This window comes from Clytia hemisphaerica, unplaced genomic scaffold (genome assembly GCF_902728285.1).
Source record: "Clytia hemisphaerica strain Z4C2 unplaced genomic scaffold, Clytia hemisphaerica genome assembly, whole genome shotgun sequence".
NCBI lineage: Eukaryota > Metazoa > Cnidaria > Hydrozoa > Leptothecata > Clytiidae > Clytia > Clytia hemisphaerica.
In genome coordinates, this window is record NW_027103968.1 from 2,114,441 (window position 1) to 2,138,211 (window position 23,771).

Consider the following 23,771-nt stretch of genomic DNA (forward strand, 5'->3'; position numbering starts at 1 on the left):
GATATGGCGTATGATCCTTTTCGTAAAAGTGTTACTCGAATAGTCGAACAGTACAGTATTGGCTGACAATGTGACAAAAAAAATCATTGTTTGGCAACAATACCCGCTGAATGTTAAGTTTAACCATGACATAATTCCAATAAAATCATAGGGTCTAAAAAGTTAAAATATTTCGAAATCCGAATGTTTTTTTATAAATCTGACTTGGCTGTTGCAGATATTTGGTTTGATCAAGCAATAAAAATAGTTTTCCATGAGATTAATTGATGTAATAGTAATGGTTACTCCAATCAATTATCACAAAAATGTGCCATGAAGTTTGAATGCCACAAAGTAAACAACCATCACACCATTTATGGAAAATTTCAGCAGTTGACGCATGACAGCCACCACCATCAGCAAGTGGAGGATAGGACAGCTCTCACCTCTCCCAGAGGAAGTGGTTAAAAAACCTCAAGAATGATACTCGTTTAAAATTTCCAATAAGTGTGAACAGCAGCAACGTCATTTTACAAGCAAAAGATGCCTTCCAGCTTAAAAAATCAGCAGGATCCTGCCTTGACAAAAATCGCCATCTTTGTTTATTTTTCGCAAGTGTGCAAAAGTGAAAGTAGCAGCAACGACACAAAAACAGACATCTCGCACTTGATTGGATAGTCAAACTCGATATAATTTTAGTACCACTTTTACTTTTTTCAAAAGTATGTATATTAAAAACAAAAAACGACAAAATCAGAACCAAAGTTTTACTAAATTTAATTTTCAATAAAATTTACGAGGTAAATGCTTCTTTTCGCTAGCTAAACAGGTACCATTCTTCAATTCAGAGCAAAGTCGATATTTTTCATTTTGGAGGTAGCAGTTTTGGGGACATTTTTTTGCACATATACAAATTTACGTCCCGCGTACGCAGATCTTGCCAAAGGATGCGGAACGCGCGTTTGAGCGCGCTGCGCGCGCTCAAACGCACGTTCCGCAAAAAAGTGGTACCCTTTGTTTAGTTGGGCTGAATTTCTTGGTGGGTGTTCCACAACAACTCCAATGATAGAACCCCGCAACTTGACAGATGCCACAACTTTCAAGCTCCAATTAGTGAGTGCAACAAAATTGTTTTCCTTGTTGACAAACCCAATTGTACCATCTTGTTCTTGCAACTCAGAAGTTATGATGTACATTTCTGTTCTGAATTCACTATATGAAGTTAAAATCAGAAGTTACATTCGATACAGAGTCAGATAGCTCCTGCCTGAGAGCAGCAGACAAATTTTCGTTTCCCATGACATTATTTCTGCAATCATACATAATTTAATTACTGATTTTATTTTAAAGATTAACGCATGTGAAATTGAAAAATCATTATCTTACCTAGACCAGTCGCTGGATGAGAAGAGGCTCACCTGCAGAATACAATCGATATTATAAAGCATGGAGCAGTGAGCACGTGGAAAACCGCTCTCCTCTTTAGTGCCATTCCCCTTCTTGTTGGGCATCCCGGGATCCCTCTTGTTGTATTGTGTTTGTGGGTTCCTGTTTTGTGTAACATACACAGCGAAGGAGCGTAAGAAGGGCGTAAGGCGTAACACCTGCAGCACGCCCAGTATTATTTTCCACGCGGCGCGCGCGCGATATTAGACGAAAATGAATATTTTTGCTTGGCGGCTGGTGAAAATAAATCGGCCAGAATAAACGCAACCCTGATATGACCTCCGAAATCGAAAACAATTGAAAAAAGGAGGTGTTTTCAAAGTGAGAAATGACTCAAACATTATTATTTTTGTTCCAGACTCTTAAAAGGAACAAATTTCATTTCCTGAAAACCATATTACTCAAAAAATTCTGAAACTTGCAGAATTAACTTTCAAATTTGATCAACATTCAAAATTTTAACCAAAGATATAATAAAGCCTCGGCTTTATTACATCTTTTTTTCAACCCATGACTTCTTTCCTTATTTTCTCCTGGTAGAATATGAATTCCGACCTCAAATAACTTGGAGGAAAACAATGAATGGTTACTTTCACTAATTGAATAAAAAAGATCCTCTACTAATTGTTTTTTTGGTGAAAGAAACCACACTTTTGTAGTGATGCAGGAACAAGTTCATCAATTCGAGGGACTTCAATCACAAGGAGAACGACAACGACAACGACAACGGCAACGGCAACGGCAACGTGAAAACATAAAATCAAGGAACAGAAATAGGAATTTATCGTAACATCTGTTCTTTTTTTCCAGCAGAAGAAATTTCAGGGAAAAATTCAGGGAACTTTTCCTTTCCGAACACCCCCAAAAAATCTAGGAAACAACCAGGGAAATATCTGTTCCAAAAATCCAAGAGCAATCTGATTTTTCAGCATCACGACTCTGTCCAATAAATCCAGGAGCAATAATAAGAATCAGTTTGATTTTTCTAGCTAGGAGAGCATGTAAAAAAAGCTTTCAAGGAGAGCATCAGAGAACATATATTTTTTCCAGTAGGAGCACTAGAACTGGTATATATTTCCAGGAATCCAAATTTTCTTCATGAACACATAATTATTCCAGGAGCCCGGAGGAAAAAGAACAGATAAATTTTTCCAGGAGAAGAAGGCCTCCTGAACAGATATTTTGTATTTTCTAGCCGCCGACGGCTGCTCTTGAACGAAGTACCTAATCGGACAAAACAATGTCGGACTAATTTTTCGTCGGACAAAATTATTCGTCGGACATAATTTTCGTCACCCACAAATATTTTCGTCACTTTTGTCCAAAAAAACGCAAATTTTAGCCTAAAAAACTTTTTTTTTTGGACTTTTTTTTCGTTGGACTAAATTATTCGTCGGACAAAATTTTCGTCAACTCTAAAAAATTTCGTCACTTTTGTCCGACATTTTTTTGTCCGATAAGGTGAGAGAGAGTAGGAAAAGCATTTCTATTGTTTGGTGATTTGCGTATTTTGAATCATCCACGTTTCCAGTCCGAGCGCGAGCCCACTAGAAAGATTTATTTAACGAGAATATTTACCGACAATTTATGTTATATATATTATATATATGGTGAAGATCAGAGATCTGACCTCAAGGAGAGAAAGTGTTGAAAATACGAAATAAAATAAAGATGAAACATAAAAAGGCACTAATATTTTTATAATTATACGTTTTTTTTCTTTCATTATATATTTCAAACAAAAAGAGTAAAAACTGCTCCAGATAAAAAGAACGAAAAGATTAAAACAGTTTAAGTACGACGTTTCGACAACTTACGTGCCTTTTTCAAGTGATTTTTTAGATACAACACATCTAATTTATACTATTACAAAATGTCATCACTAATAAGGGATGTTACCGCTTTTGCAATCAATCCATGATAGTTAAATCATGGCAAACAGAGATCAACTTTAACAGTCCCGTGAGGGTGAAATAATACCGTGAACAAAAGAAATAAAATATATTTTGATTGATAATGATTGATGTTGACTTCACGATCATATATATAATATTCGAACTGAGCGTTTCCGGAACTTTTTTTATCCTTACCAGGGCCTACTGCTTACTGTATATCAGAGTGGAATAACCTAGATGATTGCATAAGGAATCTCCCTTCAGTGTCAATTAATCTTTGAGTTTCTAAGACCCAAACCCTCTCCTGTGTTCGGAGCTCGTGACGAACAGGGCGTGGTCTTTTATAACCGTCTTCGATTAGATTGCTGTCACCTCGATGACATAAATTTTGCTCGTGCAAGAAATCTTTTATTCAAGAAAGACTTAAATATTTATAAACCCTCCGAGCGAAGCTTTTCAATCTTTTGTTGTATGGCGACCTAAACTTAGTCTTCATCATTAATAATGCAATACTCATCAATTTTACCATAAAATTTATTCTTGCATCTGAAAGGTTTAGTAGTGCCTTCTTCTAGATTAAAGATTTCTTCCTCATAGCTCATCTCTCTTTTTTTCTCAATTTCTTTATTATTATTTTTGATTTACTATAGTCTAGTACCCTTGGCGATATCACATTAAGTGTCTAGCTGAGGAGGTACTATATGTTTTCTATTTTTGTAGCGTTTGTAGTATGTTTGTGCACTATATCTCCTACAATCATGGTCATGATATTTGGGACAAAAGGGAAATTCCCATAACAAAATTTTAAAACCACGAGTGATTTGGAAGTGCTTTAATTTAGGATGGGAATGCAGAGTTTTAACTCTGAGTTTTAACATTATACATAAGGCCAAGGATCTCAGGATCTAAGAGTTCGATAATGTTCCAATAAGGCTGAGAATATAGCCTGTAAGTCAGTAAACCCCGAAGTCGTCATTCTCGCCCAAACTTTAATTTTCTGAAAAACGTTGAAATAACGAGAATTACCAATATAGTACTATAATTGTGTACGTGGGAAAGAAAATGTAAAAAATTTTCAAAATTTCGTGTGAAAAATTGTTGAAATTTCTTGTTGAAAAATGGACATCCATTTTTTGACAGTACAAAAGTGCTGATATTTCATCTCGTAGAACCTTTTTCGAAAATCATGGCTAATATGTTATTGGAAAAAAGTTGGTCTTTCTCAACCACGTTCCCAGTGTATCATCAGCTTTATCAACGAATTTAATGGTCGTAGATAATACCCTGGCGTTGGCTGATGCTAGCCCCCCCCCACTTCAGAAGGCAAACTCTTCAAAATTGACGTAATCGAAAAATTCGACGTTAGAAAATGGAATCACTGAAGTTGACCAACCTCGATCTCATAACGATACGCTTTCTTATAAAGGACGGCGCATATCGATTTGCACCTACCAAAATATCAAAAAGCGCTGGGGTCGAGGTTTTGATTTTCCATTAGCATTACGTAAGCGCATATCGTTCGAAAACCATGGGTGATAACCAATCCTGCAAATAACCCGGTTGAGCTTGTCGGTACATCAATGGGCGATTACTATCCCTCTTCGATAGGATATTACATTAGCCTGCTCCTTTAGTACCATGAGTACCACAAGTCTCTTGTTGGTGTGAGGACAAGAGGAACACAAGGTGACGACAGAGGAACAAGGGAACAAAGTCTCTTGTTGGTGTGAGGACAAGAGGAACACAAGGTGACGACAGAGGAACAAGGGAACAAAGTCTCTTTTTGGTGTTAGAGAATATAAGGAACAAGAGGTGACAGAGGAACAGGGGAACAAAGTCTCTTGTTGGCGTTAGAGAATATAAGGAACACAAGGTGACAGAGGAACAAGGGAACCAAGTCTCTTGTTGGGCGTTAGAGAATATAAGGAACACAAGGTGACAGAGGAACAGGGGAACCAAGTCTCTTGTTTGCGTTAGAGAATATAAGGAACACAAGGTGACAGAGGAACAGGGGAACAAAGTCTCTTGTTGGCGTTAGAGGACAAGAGGAACACAAGGTGACAGAGGAACAGGGGAACAAAGTCTCTTGTTGGTGTTAGAGGACAAGAAGGAACACAAGGTGACAGAGGAACAGGGGAACAAAGTCTCTTGTTGGTGTTAGAGGACAAGAGGAACACAAGGTGACAGAGGAACAGGGGAACAAAGTCTCTTGTTGGTGTTAGAGAATATAAGGAACACAAGGTGACAGAGGAACAGGGGAACAACGTCTCTTGTTGGTGTTAGAGAATATAAGGAACAAGAGGTGACAGAGGAACAGGGGAACAAAGTCTCTTGTTGGTGTTAGAGAATAAGAGGAACACAAGGTGACAGAGGAACAAGGGAACAAAGTCTCTTGTTGGTGTTAGAGAATATAAGGAACACAAGGTGACAGAGGAACAGGGGAACAAAGTCTCTTGTTGGCGTTAGAGGACAAGAGGAACACAAGGTGACAGAGGAACAGGGGAACAAAGTCTCTTGTTGGTGTTAGAGGACAAGAGGAACACAAGGTGACAGAGGAACAGGGGAACAAAGTCTCTTGTTGGTGTTAGAGAAGAAGAGGAACACAAGGTGACGGAGGAACATGGGAACGAAGTCTCTTGTTGGTGTTAGAGAAGAAGAGCAACACAAGGTGACGGAGGAACATGGGAACAAAGTCTCTTGTTGGTGTTAGAGAATATAAGGAACACAAGGTGACAGAGGAACAGGGGAACAAAGTCTCTTGTTGGCGTTAGAGAATATAAGGAACACAAGGTGACAGAGGAACAGGGGAACAACGTCTCTTGTTGGTGTTAGAGAATATAAGGAACACAAGGTGACGGAGGAACAGGGGAACAAAGTCTCTTGTTGGCGTTCGAGAATATAAGGAACACAAGGTGACAGAGGAACAGGGGAACAACGTCTCTTGTTGGTGTTAGAGAATATAAGGAACACAAGGTGACGGAGGAACAGGGGAACAAAGTCTCTTGTTGGCGTTCGAGAATATAAGGAACACAAGGTGACGGAGGAACAGGGGAACAAAGTCTCTTGTTGGTGTTAGAGAATAAGAGGAACACAAGGTGACAGAGGAACAAGGGAACAAAGTCTCTTTTTGGTGTTAGAGAATATAAGGAACAAGAGGTGACAAAGGAACAGGGGAACAAAGTCTCTTGTTGGCGTTAGAGAATATAAGGAACACAAGGTGACAGAGGAACAAGGGAACCAAGTCTCTTGTTGGTGTTAGAGAATATAAGGAACACAAGGTGACAGAGGAACAGGGGAACAAAGTCTCTTGTTGGCGTTAGAGAATATAAGGAACACAAGGTGACAGAGAAACAGGGGAACAACGTCTCTTGTTGGCGTTAGAGGACAAGAGGAACACAAGGTGACGGAGGAACAGGGGAACAAAGTCTCTTGTTTGCGTTCGAGGACAAGAGGAACACAAGGTGACGGAGGAACAGGGGAACAACGTCTCTTGTTGGTGTTAGAGAATATAAGGAACACAAGGTGACGGAGGAACAGGGGAACAAAGTCTCTTGTTGGTGTTAGAGAATATGAGGAACACAAGGTGACGGAGGAACAGGGGAACAAAGTCTCTTTTTGGTGTTAGAGAATATAAGGAACAAGAGGTGACAGAGGAACAGGGGAACAACGTCTCTTGTTGGCGTTAGAGAATATAAGGAACACAAGGTGACAGAGGAACAGGGGAACAAAGTCTCTTGTTGGCGTTAGAGAATATAAGGAACACAAGGTGCGGAGGAAACAGTGAAAAGATGTATGTTGTCTGCGTGTGTAAATAAGAGAGTTTAAAAACAATATATAATACGTATATGAACACATCCCCTTAGAAGCCAAAACAAGGAAAATGATAAAAAAAGAGATACAACAGACAAAAGATTTTATGAAAGAGTCATCCGTAAAACCTACGCTGATATAACCAAAGCACACAAAGAAAATCTTAAATCTGTTGTTGCGGAACAAAAAGAAGAGGAGAGGAGAGAAAAACGAGACATCGAATCAAGAAGAAAAAACATCATAATTCATGGACTCCCTGAACAAGTTGAAGACACGAAAGAAGAAGATCAAGAAGATGACAAAAGGGAAATTGAGGATCTGCTCAAAGATATCGGCATCCGCGACATCAAACCAACGCATCAACATCGTATTGGGTTCGAACATGAAAATGGGCCGAGGAAAAATCGTCCGATAAAGGTGACCTTGCAAAGTGAAGAAGAAAAAGAAAGAATCATGAGCAACCTTAAAGCCTTAAAAAAGTTGAAGTGGCTTGGATATCATCTAAGCATCACTGATGATTTCACCATCAATGAAAGCAGAAGAATCAAAGAGATGTGCGAAAAAGCTAAAAAATGGAACTCCGAATGTGATGATGATTTCATTTGGCGTGTGAGAGGAAGTCCCAGAACAGACAACCTTCACTTGATAAAAACAAACAAAAACTTTGCCAACCAAAAGCTGTCAATATCTAGCCTCAGTAGCACCGACGATGAGCTGCCAACAAAACATTAGTCTTTTTTAATTGTAAAGTAGCGTTGACTCTTATTAGCCTTTGTTGCTACCTTTTCGTCAACATGAAATAAACTATTACATACATACATACATACATACATACATTAGTCAGGTAGAATTAGGTCATAAACCACCAAAACCGGGACAAAAATGGTGTAGAGATGAAATTTTGCACATAGGTCCAGGAACATGTCAGGAATCACCAAAGAAAAGCCCCACCCCCAGGAAGATGGGAAAACCCTCAAATTCATAATGGCGGTTATGGTACTTTTTTCTACAATTAATCAAGGGGGCAGGACCTTTTACGCAAGCCAAAAATGCGGCCTTTGAAAATGCGCATGCGCGGAAAAACCAAAACATATTCGTTTTCGCCCGGAATTTTCGACCAGCAAAAATCACAACACACCTCTAAAAAAGTGCTTCATTTTGAGATTAAAAAGGATAATTTGGCCATTTCTTTTGAAAAATTAGTTTCATTAAGACTTCTTCCCAATTACATTAAAATCTGCTTATTTAAAACATTTCCCACGTCAAAAACAAGTAAATACATCCCAGCGCCTAGGTGGGAAAAAAAAAGAACATCAAAGTCCAAAATAAAAAGATTGCAAATTTTCTCATGAATGGTATTAGTCTCCATGAAAAGAGGATGATTTTAGCTTTCTATATCTGTAAAATCTTTTTGTTCTAAGCATCCATATTGTCAAAATTGACCTCTGAAGTTGACCAATTTTTGTGCTTGAGTTTTACGGCTGTAAACTGCTTTAGGGGCGAGATATGCGATAAATATCACTGTTAGAGTGCTTAGAATCTATATCATATGTAATCTATTTTGAAAATAATTTTCAAGGCAGTTCTTTCCCCCCTAATCTGTCCCAGATTTTTCTTCCAAGGAGACTGTCATTTTTTGTTTACATTCAAGAGGACTAGGTTCGAAAAACAAACAGCAAAGTGTACAATTTTCCTAAAATCTTTTCCTAATCATTGTTATATGATGTTGCATTCAAAAAACAATCCTCTTTTTTATAATTTTGCCCAAGAACAACTCTTTCAAACATAGCTAAGCCTCCCTCAAAGATAATATTTAGGTACCCCTGGAAGCAAACTAAAGAAAACATCTCACTGGATCCTCCAGCCCTCCTCCAGCCTATAGGTCATTACTTAGAGTCTGTTTCTATGAAAATTATGTAAATAAGTGGTAAAGCGGAAAAAAAACAAACACTTCTATTGCTCTCCAAACTATTGAAACAGATTTGAGGAGTTGATTTATCAGAATAATGTCGTTGTCACATGCTGAGATTTTAGAGAGGCTTTGTAGAGTTTTTGGCGGTGTTCTCGACCAAAACCGCAAGACGCATTTTGTTGTAGCCAACTATTTTGAGGAGTTAGAGGCAGATTTTGGATTTGTGATATAAAAAATGACGAAGCGGATATTCACCCAAATGAGTTTTGCCTACCTTGCTACAAGTCAATGAAAAATAAAGAGAACGGACACACATCAACAACAACAACAGAAGTATTTCGCTCATGGATGGAACACAACCCCGTGGACTGTAGTACTTGTTGCCGTCGCGTTGATCGTTGTCCCACCAAAAAGTCAGTTGCTCGCCCAAGGAAAGCAAATGCAAAAGGATGGACTATTCACGAGAAAGCCCCCCTCTGGAACAGAGCGTTTTCAGATACATTAACACAACAAATGAAAGATTCATTTGTACATGACAATTTGAATGTGTCCCATTTCGATATAGCAGTGAACCCATCATTACAATTTTGCAAATGTGGTATTTGTGAAAATTTACTAGGAAACCGGTCATGATCCAAAGCTGTCTGCGTTCATTTTGTCTTGGCTGCATGATCATTTTATTCGAGGGCAAATTTACTTTAAAATGTCCAGAGTGTGAAAAAGCTTTTTCACCTTCTGATGTTGTCAAATGTAAGGTTAGACAAAATCAATTCGAGGATTTAAAATTGAAATGTTCTTGCGGGGATTTGTTCAGCACGAAAAGCACTTTCCAAAGGCATCGAGATCACTGTACTGTTATGAAGGATGGGGAAACGATCACAGTAAAAGAATTACTTGAAATGGATCCAAACGAAACCCCACTTCCTCCCTTGGTCGAAAGAGCAACGTTAAGTGCTGAAGCATAAAATTGACGAGTCAGAAGATGGAACTGCTGAATTTGCATCTGGTGGCCCTAGGGTATGTTTGTTATAAAAATAAGATTTTTTGAAAAATTATAAAATTCAACTTTTTTAATACGCGAATATTTCAAAAAACTAATCACAAAGTTTACACAAGAGATATTTAGAGCCAGTCGTTCTTTTACATTTTAGCCCAAAGTATTTACGTCTTCGCCGAAAGCTTACAAACCGTCAGATGAGTGCTGAAAAAGACAGGTTCAACGTAGGAACAAAGGAAACTCTGGAATTTTCAAGAGTAGCTTCTGCATCTAAACAAACGGGAATTTTTGTTAAATCCTTCTCCAAAGGGCAACATAAGATAATTGCCGATGTTTCTGGTCTTGTTGAAGCCCGGGGGGGGGGTACTTAGGCAAAAATGGGTGCTGGGTATGTGCGTGCCTTAAGGGTAGGGTTTTTCACCCTCCCAAAGTCTCTCTAAGGGTTACCAAAACAACAAAAGTCAAAATCAGTCTCTCTAAGGGTCGGTTTTTTCACAAACTCGGGTCAAAGAAAAGTGAAAAGTCAAAAAAGTGAGAACATTTTTAAAAAAAGTGAGAAAATTTTTCAAAAATTAGAGAAATTTTTCGAAAATTGGAGAAATTCTTTTAAAAATCGAATTTCTTTGGCCCATTATAGAAATTTTTTGTGAAAAAGTCTCTCTAAGGGTTGGGTTTTTCTACACTGAGTCTCTCTAAGGGTCACCTTTTCACCAAAATTCAGTCTCTCTAAGGGTAAGGGTCCAGAGGTCTGGCACGCACATACCCGACACCCATCAATCCTAGTACCCCCCCGGGTGTTGAAGTAAACATTACTGCGGAGGAAATATTGGCTCTCAAGTCGAGACTAGGTGTACCATGGGAAATGTTAAAAACAATTGCAAGGTGAGTCCTATTAGAAAATGTACTTAAATAAATATACTAACTAGTCCTACTCCTAAGTGGTAATAATATGACATACAAAAAATGTAAAACCTTGAGACAAATAACTGAATTCCTACCTCTTCAGGTTTCCCATTTTGAAGAAAATCAAACTTGGTTCACAAGCTAAGCAAAGAAAGATACACACACATTTGCATGGGACTAATTGGACTGTCCAAATGGCAATGTTAACAAAGAAAGACAAAGTTAAAGATAAAATCAAAACTCAAGAAGCAGCATGGTCCTACATCTTAGATCTCAAAATCACATTTTTGATCGACTCGGTGAAATGAAAAAGTAAATTTTGAATTTTTTTATCACCAATTGTGATCCCTTAGCTTGATTTTGTAATATTTCTGAAAAGTAAATTCATATAAAGTATATTTATAATCTCTAAAGGAACAACCAACTGAAATTTGAAGGTTCGATGAAGGATGAAATTCATGTCAAAATAGGTGGTGACCATGGTGGTCCGACGTTCAAACAATGTTACCAGATTATCAACTGTGATTCGCCAAACAGCAAAAATAACACATGCATGTTCAGTACCTTTGACGGTAAAGACTATCGTATCAATCTTGAAACGTCACTTTCCCGTTTCACAAGTCAAGTGGATGATATCCAACAATCAAATTGGGAGTAAGTCTATAGTTCTATTCGCTCCATAAATCTCCAATCCCAAAGCATTTCCATCTAAAATGAAAAAAAAATTATAAATAAATTAAAAAACAAAACTGGAATCGATTTTTCACCTCCTCCTTTGCTCTAAATTTTTCTATAAGAATTCTAAGAATTTGTTTATTTTTATATTTTTACTAGGGAAATAAAAATGAGAGTCTTTATCACGGGAGATTATGAATACCTATGCAACATTTATGGCACTACAGGCGCAAATGGTACGCATCACATCATTTCAAACTACTTTGTGAATAGGATCTTTTTAGAAGAGCTAAATGTCTAAAACGGTATATTTTTCAATTTCAGGGAGACATTGCTGTATGTTTTGTCAAATCTGCAACCAGGATATGCAAATTTCACCAACAAATAGAAAGACAAAGGCAGCATTACGAAATTATGAGAAATTTCTGGAACATGGATCAAATCCAAAAACAGCTAAATATATGAGTTACACTGTCATCAATCAGAGACTGTTCAATGTTCCTTTGGACCAGGTAAATGTTACTCTTTCAAACTGAAGCTATAATTATAATAAAGGCCATAAATAGGCTACCGACATTATTTTTACATGAGAAATCATTTTTTTAAATGTGTTGCAATTCCAGCCTTACATGTTACCCTGGGGTGCTTCTTAAAAATTTTCAACATGTTAGAGGCAGAATGTTACCACATTGATTTTGATATGGCTGTGACGTCAGGTGAAGGCAAAGGGTTGACAGAAGAACAGGTCAAGGCGATGAAAGACGCATGTGATTTAATTCGGAAATGCGAAGATTATATGGTTGAAATTGAACACACCATTTCATTGATTGACCAGGCAATTGCATCACACATAGCAGAAGATCCGACAAATGAAAAAGAGATCAGAAAAGTGTATGAACCCAGATTAGCTTACTTTACAAAACTAATTGAGTTCAAGGTAAATTATTTTTCAACGTACATACATGTTGAAAATGAGAATCCTTGATAATTACAAAACAAATTCAAGGATGCCATGTGCAGAAATGTAGATCTTCGACATTTAAACTCTGAAATTTGCTTTTTCTCATTTCAAGAAAAGACAATTTCCAAACTGTTGAAGGACAACCCATACAAAGGGATGCACGGTGGACCTTGTGTGAAAGCACTGGATCAAGCCTTATTGGAATGTCATGTTCACAGACAGACATACCATGGCCGATCGTTTGTTGGGAATCATGTTAACAAAATGTTAATGGTATTTTACAATTTATATTGAAGTTTTTAGTAATAAGCAAAAGGAATTTCAAGTGACAAAAAATAAAAAAAATTAATTTACAGTTGACGCTCTCTAATTCGATCTTCAAGGGGAATTGGATTTTCATCGAATAAGGGAGCTTATCGAATAAGGGAGCGTCGTTTATGAGAGTTTCATGTTGACGGGGACTTTAAATTTCATCGAATAAGGGAGCCTATCGAATAAGAGAGCGTCAACTGTATGTAGAATCTTGAAAAATTTAAGTATTTTTAATTTGAATTTACTTTTAACAGTAATTTCTTTTTGAAAACAACTTTTACATTCATGCAATCACGCAAACTGCTGGGGGCCTCTTGTAAGAGGAAACCTTGTTTTAAAACTACATAACATTTTTTAGGTTAAAAATCTCATCAAGATGTGCAACTCTTTGCCAATCCAAGTCTGTAAAGAGGGATTCGCAAGCACTCAAATCCACACCAAATCTTTGGCAATCAGAGACAAATTCATGCAACTTTTCTTCAAATATGGAGTGTGTCATGTGGCAATAAACAGTGCAAAACATTGCTCCGACAAAGAGATAGATAACCTTGGTAAGAAATTAACATTTATTTACCTTTACTTCTTGGCTGAAATCAATTGCACCAGTGACAGTTGAGCTTGAAGCCTGTAATTAAGTAAACAAGTGAATAAGTTAAAGTCAGATTAGACAGGAGAACCCGTCTTCGTATTTAAATCTGATTCTTATCAACGGTTTTTTGGTTTAAATTACTAGCCCTGACCATGCTATTCATTTCGCCATCAGTCTATAAATAAGAAATCAAAGCGTGGATTTCCAGGCTAAAGTCAGATACAAGTAATTTTTATGTCTTAAGATAAAAGTGAGAACTTCTTTTACTTTAGCAGGGTGCCTTTTCTCCAATTTTGCATTTATTGAATCAAATTTTCATGATTGAAATGAAAATAGGTGGTTGCTTTGTAAAAAGAATTATCAAAAGTAGTTTACAAAATATTTGTTTCTATTCTTTGACAGATGTTGCCATCAAAGATTTAATGTCTTACTATCGTGGTATCTTTAAGAACCAAACAATAACACCAAAGCTTCATATGTTGGAGGAACATGTTATCCCTTTTTTGCGCAAGTGGCATGCACCGTTTGGACTGTATGGCGAGCAAGGCCTCAAAAGTCTCCACGCATCAATGAATTAGCTGATGGCATCATTGGCATCCATGCCAAATCCTGTTGAAAAGATGAAGTCTTATATGAAAGAGCATTACACTTGAGTTAACCCTAACTTGAAATAGACATACACGCTTCTATTTGATCCAAAGTCGAGGAAAAATAAAAAATCTGAGGAGTGAAATCCACAAAATCTAATCTAGAATATGTTTCCACTTGTTTCCACTTGTTTCTTCAAACTTTATGTTTCTTTGTAATCAGCATTATTATATTAATATATGTTTCTTTGTAATTAGCATTATTATATTAATAAAAGTTTCATCAGTTTCCCATTTGCAGTCGCTGAGAAAAGTTCATTCCTATTAAAAAGTTTCAACGTCTACAGCAAACTTTTCCAAGAAGCAACCCACAGCCACAGAGTGGAAACACAATCAGACAAATCAAGAATGGATAGGATGGATATATTTTGTTAACAACAGATTTAACCATTCAAGCAAAGCATTTTTCCTAAAAAAATAATCCTGATTTTTTGTTCATTTTTCTTCATTTAGGCAAGCCTGGTTTGGATCTCTTACGGTCTACTTAGAATTTTTTGTTAATCTTTCATATAACATGTTTATGTAACATAGTCATGTTGAAATGTTCCAAGGTGGATAATGACATTTTACAAAGAGAATTTGAAAACTAAAGTTGGAGAGATCGCCAATTTTTTTTCCATCTTTCTATGTCTAGTGCCGTAATAATAATATTTTATTTTCACAAATTGAAAAACGGAGAGGGAATTGACAAGCTACCACTTCGACCTATTGTTTCGAATATCGGCATAGCTACTTACCAAACTGCTAAATATCTTGCAAAATTGTTAGCGCCACTAAACACATCAACTTACAGTATAGGAAGCACGAAAGATTTCCTAAAAGAATGTGAACCGATCTCTATAGCTGAGGATGAGGAAATGGTAACATTCGACGTCGTCGGTTTGTTTACAAATGTACCACTCGACCATACCATAAAAAACATCATTACAAGAATCTATGACAAAGGTGAAATAAAAACAGATATACCACGAGAAGACATGACTTTACTTCTCGAAATGTGTACTAAAAATGTTCACTTTACCTTCAACAACCAAACTTATCAGCAAATTGACGGAGTCGCAATGGGCTCACCCCTCGGACCTGTTATTGCTGGTATCTTCATGGTTGAGCTAGAAACCAACATCGTACCGAAAATGTCAGACAATGTGAAAATATGGAAACGATATGTCGATGATACCTTTTGTGTGATTAAGAAAGGTAAAGATAACATTATCCTCAAAGAATTGAATAAAGATGAACATGTTAAAGGGGAACTAAACATTTTTTTGAAAATACCTAAATCACATCACATACTTCCAAGGAATGACCTCTGAAAATATTTTTCTCTAAAAACTTCAGAAAATCTAATCTTTTTAAAGCAATGCGTATTTTGTTAGGGGAATAGGTCGAGCCATCTGTTTGACGTAAACACGGTCAGAAAGTAATTGGAAAGCTCTTACTTTTAGTTGATAGAGAACCTTTAACTTTTTTAGTGTAGCCATAACTTTTTATCCACAAATAGTTTAACCAAGAGATAGAATTCATTAAAAAGCCATTTTTGAGTGGAGTAAAACTATGTTTGAACTTTCGAAAACAAGTGAGTGAAAATGATTTTAGAGTCGATTGAAAAAATTGAACTTTTTATTGGAATAAGCTGAAAAGCCTAAATTTAGTCCACGTAAAACTGAATCCTTCCTGAAATCAAAAATGATTTTACTATCTTCCTAATATTTCTTGTTAACGAAATATTAAGCTTTAAAGTCGATGAACATACACAAAATTCATAGAAAATATGAACGATATGACGTCACAAACATGTGTAAAGTGGGGGTTCATTTTAAACAAATTATACGTTTTTTAAAGAAGGTTTTATACAAAATAGGAAAGACATTGAGAGTGAAAATTATATTTGTTCGAAGTTATACTGTGTTGTGTAGTTCTTGGAGACAAAAAAAGCATGACCTCAAAAAATGTTTAGTTCTCCTTTAAATTTACCAGTGAAACTACAATCAGTGACGAAAAACTTGGCACAAAAAGGAAACCCACCGGGGTGTTTTGAAACCACAATCGATTTGCAAGTGCTCTAAAGTAGGTTCGAAGGGTAGAGTTTTAACTCTGAGTTTTAACGCCTTAGGATCTGAGGATTCAAAAGTTCAAAAATGGTCCTGTAGGGCTTGAAATATAGCCTAGAAACCAATAAATCCCTCCCAGATCGAAATAATCGTTCAAATCAAGTTGAGGGCCCGAAATTGACATTCTCGCTCGAACTTCAATTTTCGAAAAATGGTAAATTAGCGAAAAGTGCCAATATGTTATGACACTGATTGTAGTTTGCCCCTGATACATGGAAAAAGGGTACTTTAAAAATGCTTATTCAACGTGCTTTCCAAATCTGCAATAAACCGTATTTCCTAAAAGCTGAAGTAGACCACTTGAAAATGGTATTCCACACAATCAATGGATACCTACTCAAAGTTATAAACCAAAGTATAAAGGAGGTGAAACGTAAACTACAAACTCAAACAGAAACAAACCAAAATGAATCAGATGAACCAAAGCCTGCGGAAGCAAAAATCGTTCTACCCTATGCCGGGATAAAAGGTGAAATCATTGGGAAAGAAATCAATAAATCAGTTAAGAAAGCTTTTGATAATAGAGCAATCGCCAAAGTTGCATTCAAAGGAAAAAAGTTGACATCATTCTTCAGTGTGAAGGATAAAACCAAAACCGAACACAAACATAATGTAGTGTACCGTATGAAATGTCCTAATTGTCCAGCTTCCTATATAGGTGAAGCAGGAAGAAGAATACAAGAAAGAGTAGATGATCACGGTGGAAGAGATAGAAATAGTCATGTCCTGAAATATTCAAACTCTCGGGACGTACAAAAGTTAAAATGAAAGACTTTACCATATTAGGTAATAATTTTATGACAGAGGATCGCCGGAAAATTTGTGAGGCATTCTTTATCAGAAAATACAAGCCCACGATAAATGTTCAAAGACTATCAAAACCTATTTTATTATTTAATTAGAACCTTAAGAGGCCCTTACCTAGTCGTCATTTTCCTTTACACGTATTCACTTGAGAGTCATTTTATTGCTAATTTATTTATTTATTAATTGATTTTATAGCAGATTTTATAGCGTATTGTTTTATTTGATCTTACCAATTATCCTCGTTTGTACATTTTTTAAAACATGATGGTGGTCGGATGACACCGAAACGTCTTGAATAAATTTTGATTTTATGAAAATAAAATGAAGTCGCTTCTGTGTTTGAAATTTTTATTGAACTCATTCAGGAGGATCAACCAATTTGAGAATATTGTATTTGTACTCTATTATGAGTGAACCAATCAGCGCGCGTTATTTCCTCTTTCTTGAATTTGAGATTTTTGGAAAAAAACAGATGAAAATTACCTGCTTGGCACGGACAAAATAGAAGCGTTGTTAGAAAGAAAGATGGCGGATGAGATTGAACTAGAAACAGAGTATTTGGGTTTTGAAGAAATTGATTTTGATATACCAGTATAGATATACCAATTATAGGCAATATCCTACCTACCATTAGATGATTTTGATTCGAATGTTATTGTGGATGAAAATAAACTTTATGAACATGGTGCTCACGAAGAAGATAAAAAGATAGACTTTAAAATTCCCACTATAGTATCTGTGGACGAAGAGGGTATTGAACATGTGAAGGAGGACAGTTTTGATAATAAGATTAATAATTCAAGAAAGATACCCAGAAAGAAGTATTCTCAAAGAAATCGAAAGCCTAAATCAAGTGATTCAACCATACCACAAACAACATATTCCACCACTACCACTGCCACCACCGCAAATTTTTTTCCATGAACGGACGGAAGTATCTTCGACGGTCAGAAGTATCATCTTTTGACGGGCGGAAGTATCATCGACGGTCGGAAGTATCTAAAACTTATGTTTCCGAGAATTTTGACGGTCGGAAGTATCTTTCTTTATCTTTTTCCCAAGTCTTTGCTGTTTCAGCGGTTTTCAAGGTTTTTTGTTTCAATAATGGTAGATAAGCTGTATGCGCTTGCAGCAGAACACAAAACAGAAGGCAGGCAAAGGAAGAATACTTTCACTTTGTAAAAATGTCTGATAGTAACGATACAGTTTCAGGTAAGTTATTTAAGAAGAATTTTTTTCTCACTCTGTCTCTTTTGATTAAAAGACAAACTTTAGCTTTATAGAAATAATCTTCTTTTGATCAATCAATTACCATGAACCTGAACCATCATATAGCTATATAAATAAATATATTCTCAACACGTTTTATATATTTTTTTTACAGGAGAACCTCTATCAACCATCGAAATATTAATAGAGGATGGAGAAAATAACGAAGAAGCAGGACCATCTGAAAGAAAAGGTAAACAGAAAAGTAGGTCTGTTATAACTATGGTATTACTTTATTATTGATAAATATCTATCCATCGAGACGACCATGAGACGACTCAAAGGGATCAAAGATGAATTTCAAAACCACTATCATGAACACAGGTGAAGTTTTATCCTACATAACAATGTCTAATTTCACCTTTTTTTTATTCCGCAGGAAAGAACAGTGCCAAGTACAACGGATTCACAATGTTTCATCAAAAGATTTGTGTAAGTAAAAAGCTCATTATATATCGATATACCACTATATTTCCTAATTTTCTCTGGAAATTGTCATCATATATCATAAGAAGACAAAACGATTCTAACACCTGAAATACAGAGTGGCTTTTTCTGCCATAACTAATGAAACTGTAATTGATCGTTCTCAAAAATAAATTTTTTTATTTGTAATATCATACACATACTTTCAGTCCAGTCTGCTAAAAAATGAAGGAAAACATTCATTTATTTAACTAATTTTAATTCTTTTTCTCAGAATTTTATTGGTGAAAATGCGAAAAAGGATAAACAAAAGGCACCATCTATAAAAGAGATGGCAAAAATTGCAGCAGGCAAGTGGAGACCACTTGACGATAATAGGAAAAAGGTAAGAGAAAAGACTTAAAATACTTGAAGTAATACTAGTAACTCGAAGTCCCTTTAACGCTTCTACACAGTAATACAAAGACTCAGCTGAATCATTTTTGATAATTTTTGATAATTTACCCATCAAAAACCAAGGGAACGTAAGGATTTTTCATTCAGTCATCTTTCTTTTTAGTTTTAGGACCGGAATAGGAGCGCACAATTAGAAAGGGAGAACAGAGATTGCGATGTCAGCAGACTCGAATGTGAACGCTGCAAGAATATTTTTTCAAGAGAAAAGGAGAAACGATACCACGAGCAGTTTTGTTACGAGGTAGAATGCCCTGAATGTCACAAAAAGTTCAAAAATGGAATTTTGATGAAAAAACATTTAAAAACACATACAAAAACCTTTGAGTGTGCTGAGTGCTCCAAAAGATTTGGCATGAAGCAAAGTCTGGATAGGCACCTGCTCTCCCATGGAGCTAAATCATATGAATGCTTCTGTGGAAAAAAATTCACAACAAAAGGAAATCTTACCAGACATAAAAAATCAATCCACTGATTGAATATTGAATAATGAATACTGAATAATGTGTCAGTATATACTGTATTTATCAGTGAATGGATTTTAGGCGCAGTAGAAGATCTCCTTTATGTAGATTGATTCTAGGAGTATTTATCAAATATGAAAGAATTTTGTTGAGCATTTGCATAGTTTTCATTATTTAACATATTGAACTAACTAAAGATATGTTGAATATATTATACAAACAGATTCTGTTCTAACAAAAGAATTTGTAAATTGTTGTCTTCTATCATCCCTGAAAGAAGTAAAATCTAAATAAGGGTCCCTAATTTTTTTTTGCTTTTTTGAATAAAGTATGGTTTAAGAGGTTTTTTTTCTAGGATTAAAATGTTTGAAAAATTTATTTGAAAAAATGTTTTTGCAGTTTTGGTTGACAGCATTAACATAAATTTTTATTTTTGAGAGAAATACACAGAATGGTATGGGAGATAACCAATCAAAAATTATATTTTATGCTAAGTCCTATTTGCTTACCTTCAAAGCAATTAAACATTGTTTCCAAATTTTCAGAGCCAAATTATTCTTGGTGAAATTGCGTGTAAATATTATTGAAATCCCTTCTCCTGGGCATTTTGGATCGATCAGCAAGGTTGATGTGAAGTTGTATGTCATTTTTAGAGTATTGTTTTACATTATGTAGCATCTCACGATATGCTAAACCTGGAGTCAAACCTCTGTCAAACATTTCCTTTATTTTAGCACAAACATCAGGTGGAATATCTTTAAAGGTTAGTGACTGAAGTGAATCATTGCTATGGTTGTGCTGGTGCTCAATTTCAATATCACAAGGTTGCTCATTGTCTTTGTCTTTCCTTAATTTGATTGCAAGACTGAAAGGACAGTTTGTGTTTTCGAATCTTTTATTTGGTTTGGCTTTTATCACTTGTGCATGGTTCATTGTCGGCTGATGATAAGTATTGAAGTGACAACGATAATAATAAATAACCTCGTAAATGCTTTTTGCCCCAGGTCTTTTAGGTGTTAATTTACGAAGTGTTTCATTTGATCTTTCCATGTACGATCCAACAAACTTTTCAACTTCTGTCACACTGAATGTGTGCTTTAAAACAGGTGACTTTTCCATTTACAGATTTTATTTTTTATCCCACATCAGTTAGATTCTAGCAATTTCATTGGTCAAGAGGCGTCACGTGGAGGTGGGATATATACCGTATCTGTCTTCCTCGCATTCGATTGAGAAAAAAAAGAAGACATTGCATATTGACGAATGCGCTTTCGAATGTTTTGCTCAAAATTCGAATGTTTTGTTTTGAAAAGACAGAATGAATTGTAGTGATTGAGGAAGTTTGCGAAAATCTTTATTTGTAAAAAGATTTTTATTTTTCTTGAGTTTATATGTAATGAGCAAGACTTTCAATTGCAATGCAATAAAATGTCACTTTCACTGATTCCACTTTTACAGTTTACTCGGTTTACTCTTTGTAAGTATCTACTTGGAGAGTTCTGAAAGTTTTCCGTGCTTTTGGAAAACATACAAAGGAACTTCAACGGGATAAATTCGTTGCACGATCGTCTCAAGGTGGGATACGGGATATACAGGGATCAGTAAAAACCGTATTGGGACTCGGCAAGCCTCGCCACCAATACGGTTTTTACTGACCCTGTATATCTCGTATCCCACCTCGAGAAGACCGTGTAACTAATAGTATCTATCATGTTCCAAGGGGATCAATTCTTGAACACATTGAAATAATTCCTCTGTGTCACTAGGACCAGCAACAATGTTTCTGATTTCTTCAAGTGCATCACTTTTTTCTTAGGATTTCTTGTCACGTATAAATCAGCAATGTATATTAAATATATTATCTTAACTTATACAATAATAAAAGTCGGAGGCATTCCCGGTACGCTATAAAACAATTCTAATAAACTTCTTTTATTAAAGGAAGAAATCTTGGAGGAAAGAAAATTTGGCGGATTTGGCGGATTTGACTGAAATCCGCCAAATTAAGTTCCCGCCAAATTAAACATTTTGAAAATATGATCTCTTTTAAGGTGTTTTTGCTATTTTTTCGCTGTTTTGACGCCATCTTAAGGTTAAATTTTTAAGCGACCGCCAAATTAAATTCCCGCCAAATTTAGTTTTTTCGTCCATCCGCCAAATTAAATTCCCTCTGAAAAAACTTTTTTGGCCATCTGCCAAATTAAATTCCCGCCAAAATTTCTTCCTTTAAGGTAAATAAAAATTTAGAAATTGATTTTGGAAATTGCTTCAGCAATTTCAATGTCATTTGATTCAGTGAGGTTTTGGTCTCTCAATGACCGTGAACCTCCTTGCGCCTTGATGTTGTTCTTTATTTTTCGCTGTTCGTTTTGATCCAGATTATATGATCGTGCATTACTAACATCAACATCAAGCTTTATTGATACCTTCTCCATTTGGTTATGATCTGCTTTTGTTTGTTATATTGATTTGTTTGTATATTGATTTGTCTGAAATAAAAATGTGCAGTGAAATGAAATGAACTTTATTTTATGATCTTGCATCAAAATAGTATTTATTGTTAGTAGGTTAGCCTAGATATTCAGGCTGTGAACTATTTTTTTATGTTTTTGGTTTACAGCCTGGAGAAAAAAGAGACAGAAAAAGAGCTGGGAGGAGTATAGATAAATCAAACGTCAAACGACTGAACAACATGGAAGTTCTCCTTAAAGAACTATATTCTCTTGAATATAGCAAGAACTATATTCTCTTGAATTTATACCCCCATTCCCAGGCAAAAGCTGTTAAGCTTGCATCATCTTCAGAAATGAATAATTACTGTATCTGTCTACAAACTGCCTCCAGTGGAAGTCTCTTTTGTTTTAGCAAACCGCCATTTTGCATACAAAAAGTCAATCTATTTTGCCGGCTAACGAATATTATACCTTCACCGACCGTCAAATTCTCGGAAACATAAGTTTTAGATACTTCCGACCGTCGATGATACTTCCGACCGTCAAAAGATGATACTTCTGACCGTCGAAGATACTTCCGTCCGTTCACGGAAAAAGAAATTGCGCCACCACCACCGCCAGTACAGCAACAACAAAAAAAGCAACACAGCCAAAAGAAAAAACAACAACACAGCTAAAAGCAACAACAACAACAACAGTAGAAAGGACTTTAATCTGTCGAGTCTGTTCCAAGATTTATAAGCGTGCACACCAAGCAATATGTACGTAGAATCTTGTTTTTTTAAATTAATTTGAATTTGCTTTTTACTAAACAAGCACGCACAACTGCCTAATATACATTATATACATAATTTAGCTCAGGTTTCTCAGGCCATTCAAATTTTATAACTTGCTTCTAGCCTTCAAATTTGGTTTTTCTTCTCAAAACTTGTTATACGATCTATATATTTCATTTGATTCAGGTGTTACAAAACAATGGGAGGCAGATGAAAGTGTTGTAGATGAAAATGCAAAATACAGTGTCATCAAAGACAAAGAGGGTACGTTTTCTTTTCAAATATAGTCTTTATCTTTCTTACAAATTCCAGCAAATTCAATGTTTGATTATAAATTGAGTTAAAACAATATAGCTGGATAAAGCATGGCTAAAATCCGATAAAGTATGGCCAGTTCACGGTGTTGTTGCTATTACTGTAAATGTTTTTTTATTCAATTTTATCAATTGTATAGGTTTCAACATTTAGTATTTAGTTGACACTTCAGCAAATATTAAAGCCTGATATTGTTTATAATTTTCCAATTTTCCTTTCAGCATATGAAGCAGAAGGAATACGCCTTGTCGAAGAGTCGTTAAAGTCCATAAAGAATGATAAAGACCTTCAAGGTCGCGAACCAGGGAAAACCGTATCAAAGCTAGCGGAATCGATGCTTTCCATAGATAAAAATGAACTCAAAAACATTTCTGATTATTTCTGTAACAAAATGTACCTGTATGTCAAGTTTCATAAACAGATGAAAGCTGATTACCTCTCAATTAATCGAAAAGTCTTTCCCACAAATACAACCGTCAACAATGTTTCAAATATACCAGTATTTTTTAAAACACTTTCTTCAAAAGACTTTAGCACTTTGTATTAAGCCAAACAAGCAAACATTGGATAT

The 23,771-nt window shown here is 35.8% G+C and overlaps 1 protein-coding gene and 3 long non-coding RNA genes across 4 annotated transcripts; 3 read left to right on the forward strand and 1 right to left on the reverse strand.

The window, feature by feature from the left end:
* Positions 1–11,354: 11,354 nt before the first annotated feature.
* Positions 11,355–14,059, reverse strand: LOC136810534 (uncharacterized). The gene is made up of 3 exons (XR_010847127.1): positions 13,911–14,059; positions 13,465–13,515; positions 11,355–11,650 (listed from the first exon to the last, which is right to left on the reverse strand). It is a non-coding gene; the product is annotated as an uncharacterized lncRNA (long non-coding RNA).
* A 924-nt stretch (positions 14,060–14,983) lies between these two features.
* On the forward strand, positions 14,984–15,439 carry LOC136810564 (uncharacterized). Its single transcript, XM_067067127.1, has one exon. It carries the CDS (start codon positions 14,984–14,986, stop codon positions 15,437–15,439), a length of 456 nt encoding a protein of 151 aa, XP_066923228.1.
* A 2,775-nt stretch (positions 15,440–18,214) lies between these two features.
* Positions 18,215–18,719, forward strand: LOC136810381 (uncharacterized). Its single transcript, XR_010847101.1, has 3 exons — positions 18,215–18,256; positions 18,429–18,506; positions 18,693–18,719. It is a non-coding gene; the product is annotated as an uncharacterized lncRNA (long non-coding RNA).
* A 4,137-nt stretch (positions 18,720–22,856) lies between these two features.
* LOC136810535 (uncharacterized) lies at positions 22,857–23,486 on the forward strand. Its single transcript, XR_010847128.1, has 3 exons — positions 22,857–22,870; positions 23,072–23,149; positions 23,422–23,486. It is a non-coding gene; the product is annotated as an uncharacterized lncRNA (long non-coding RNA).
* Positions 23,487–23,771: the final 285 nt, after the last annotated feature.

Bases quoted from the DNA above. Each gene is read 5' to 3' on its own strand.
- LOC136810564 (XM_067067127.1), top strand. From the start codon at position 14,984: ATGGTAACATTCGACGTCGTCGGTTTGTTTACAAATGTACCACTCGAC.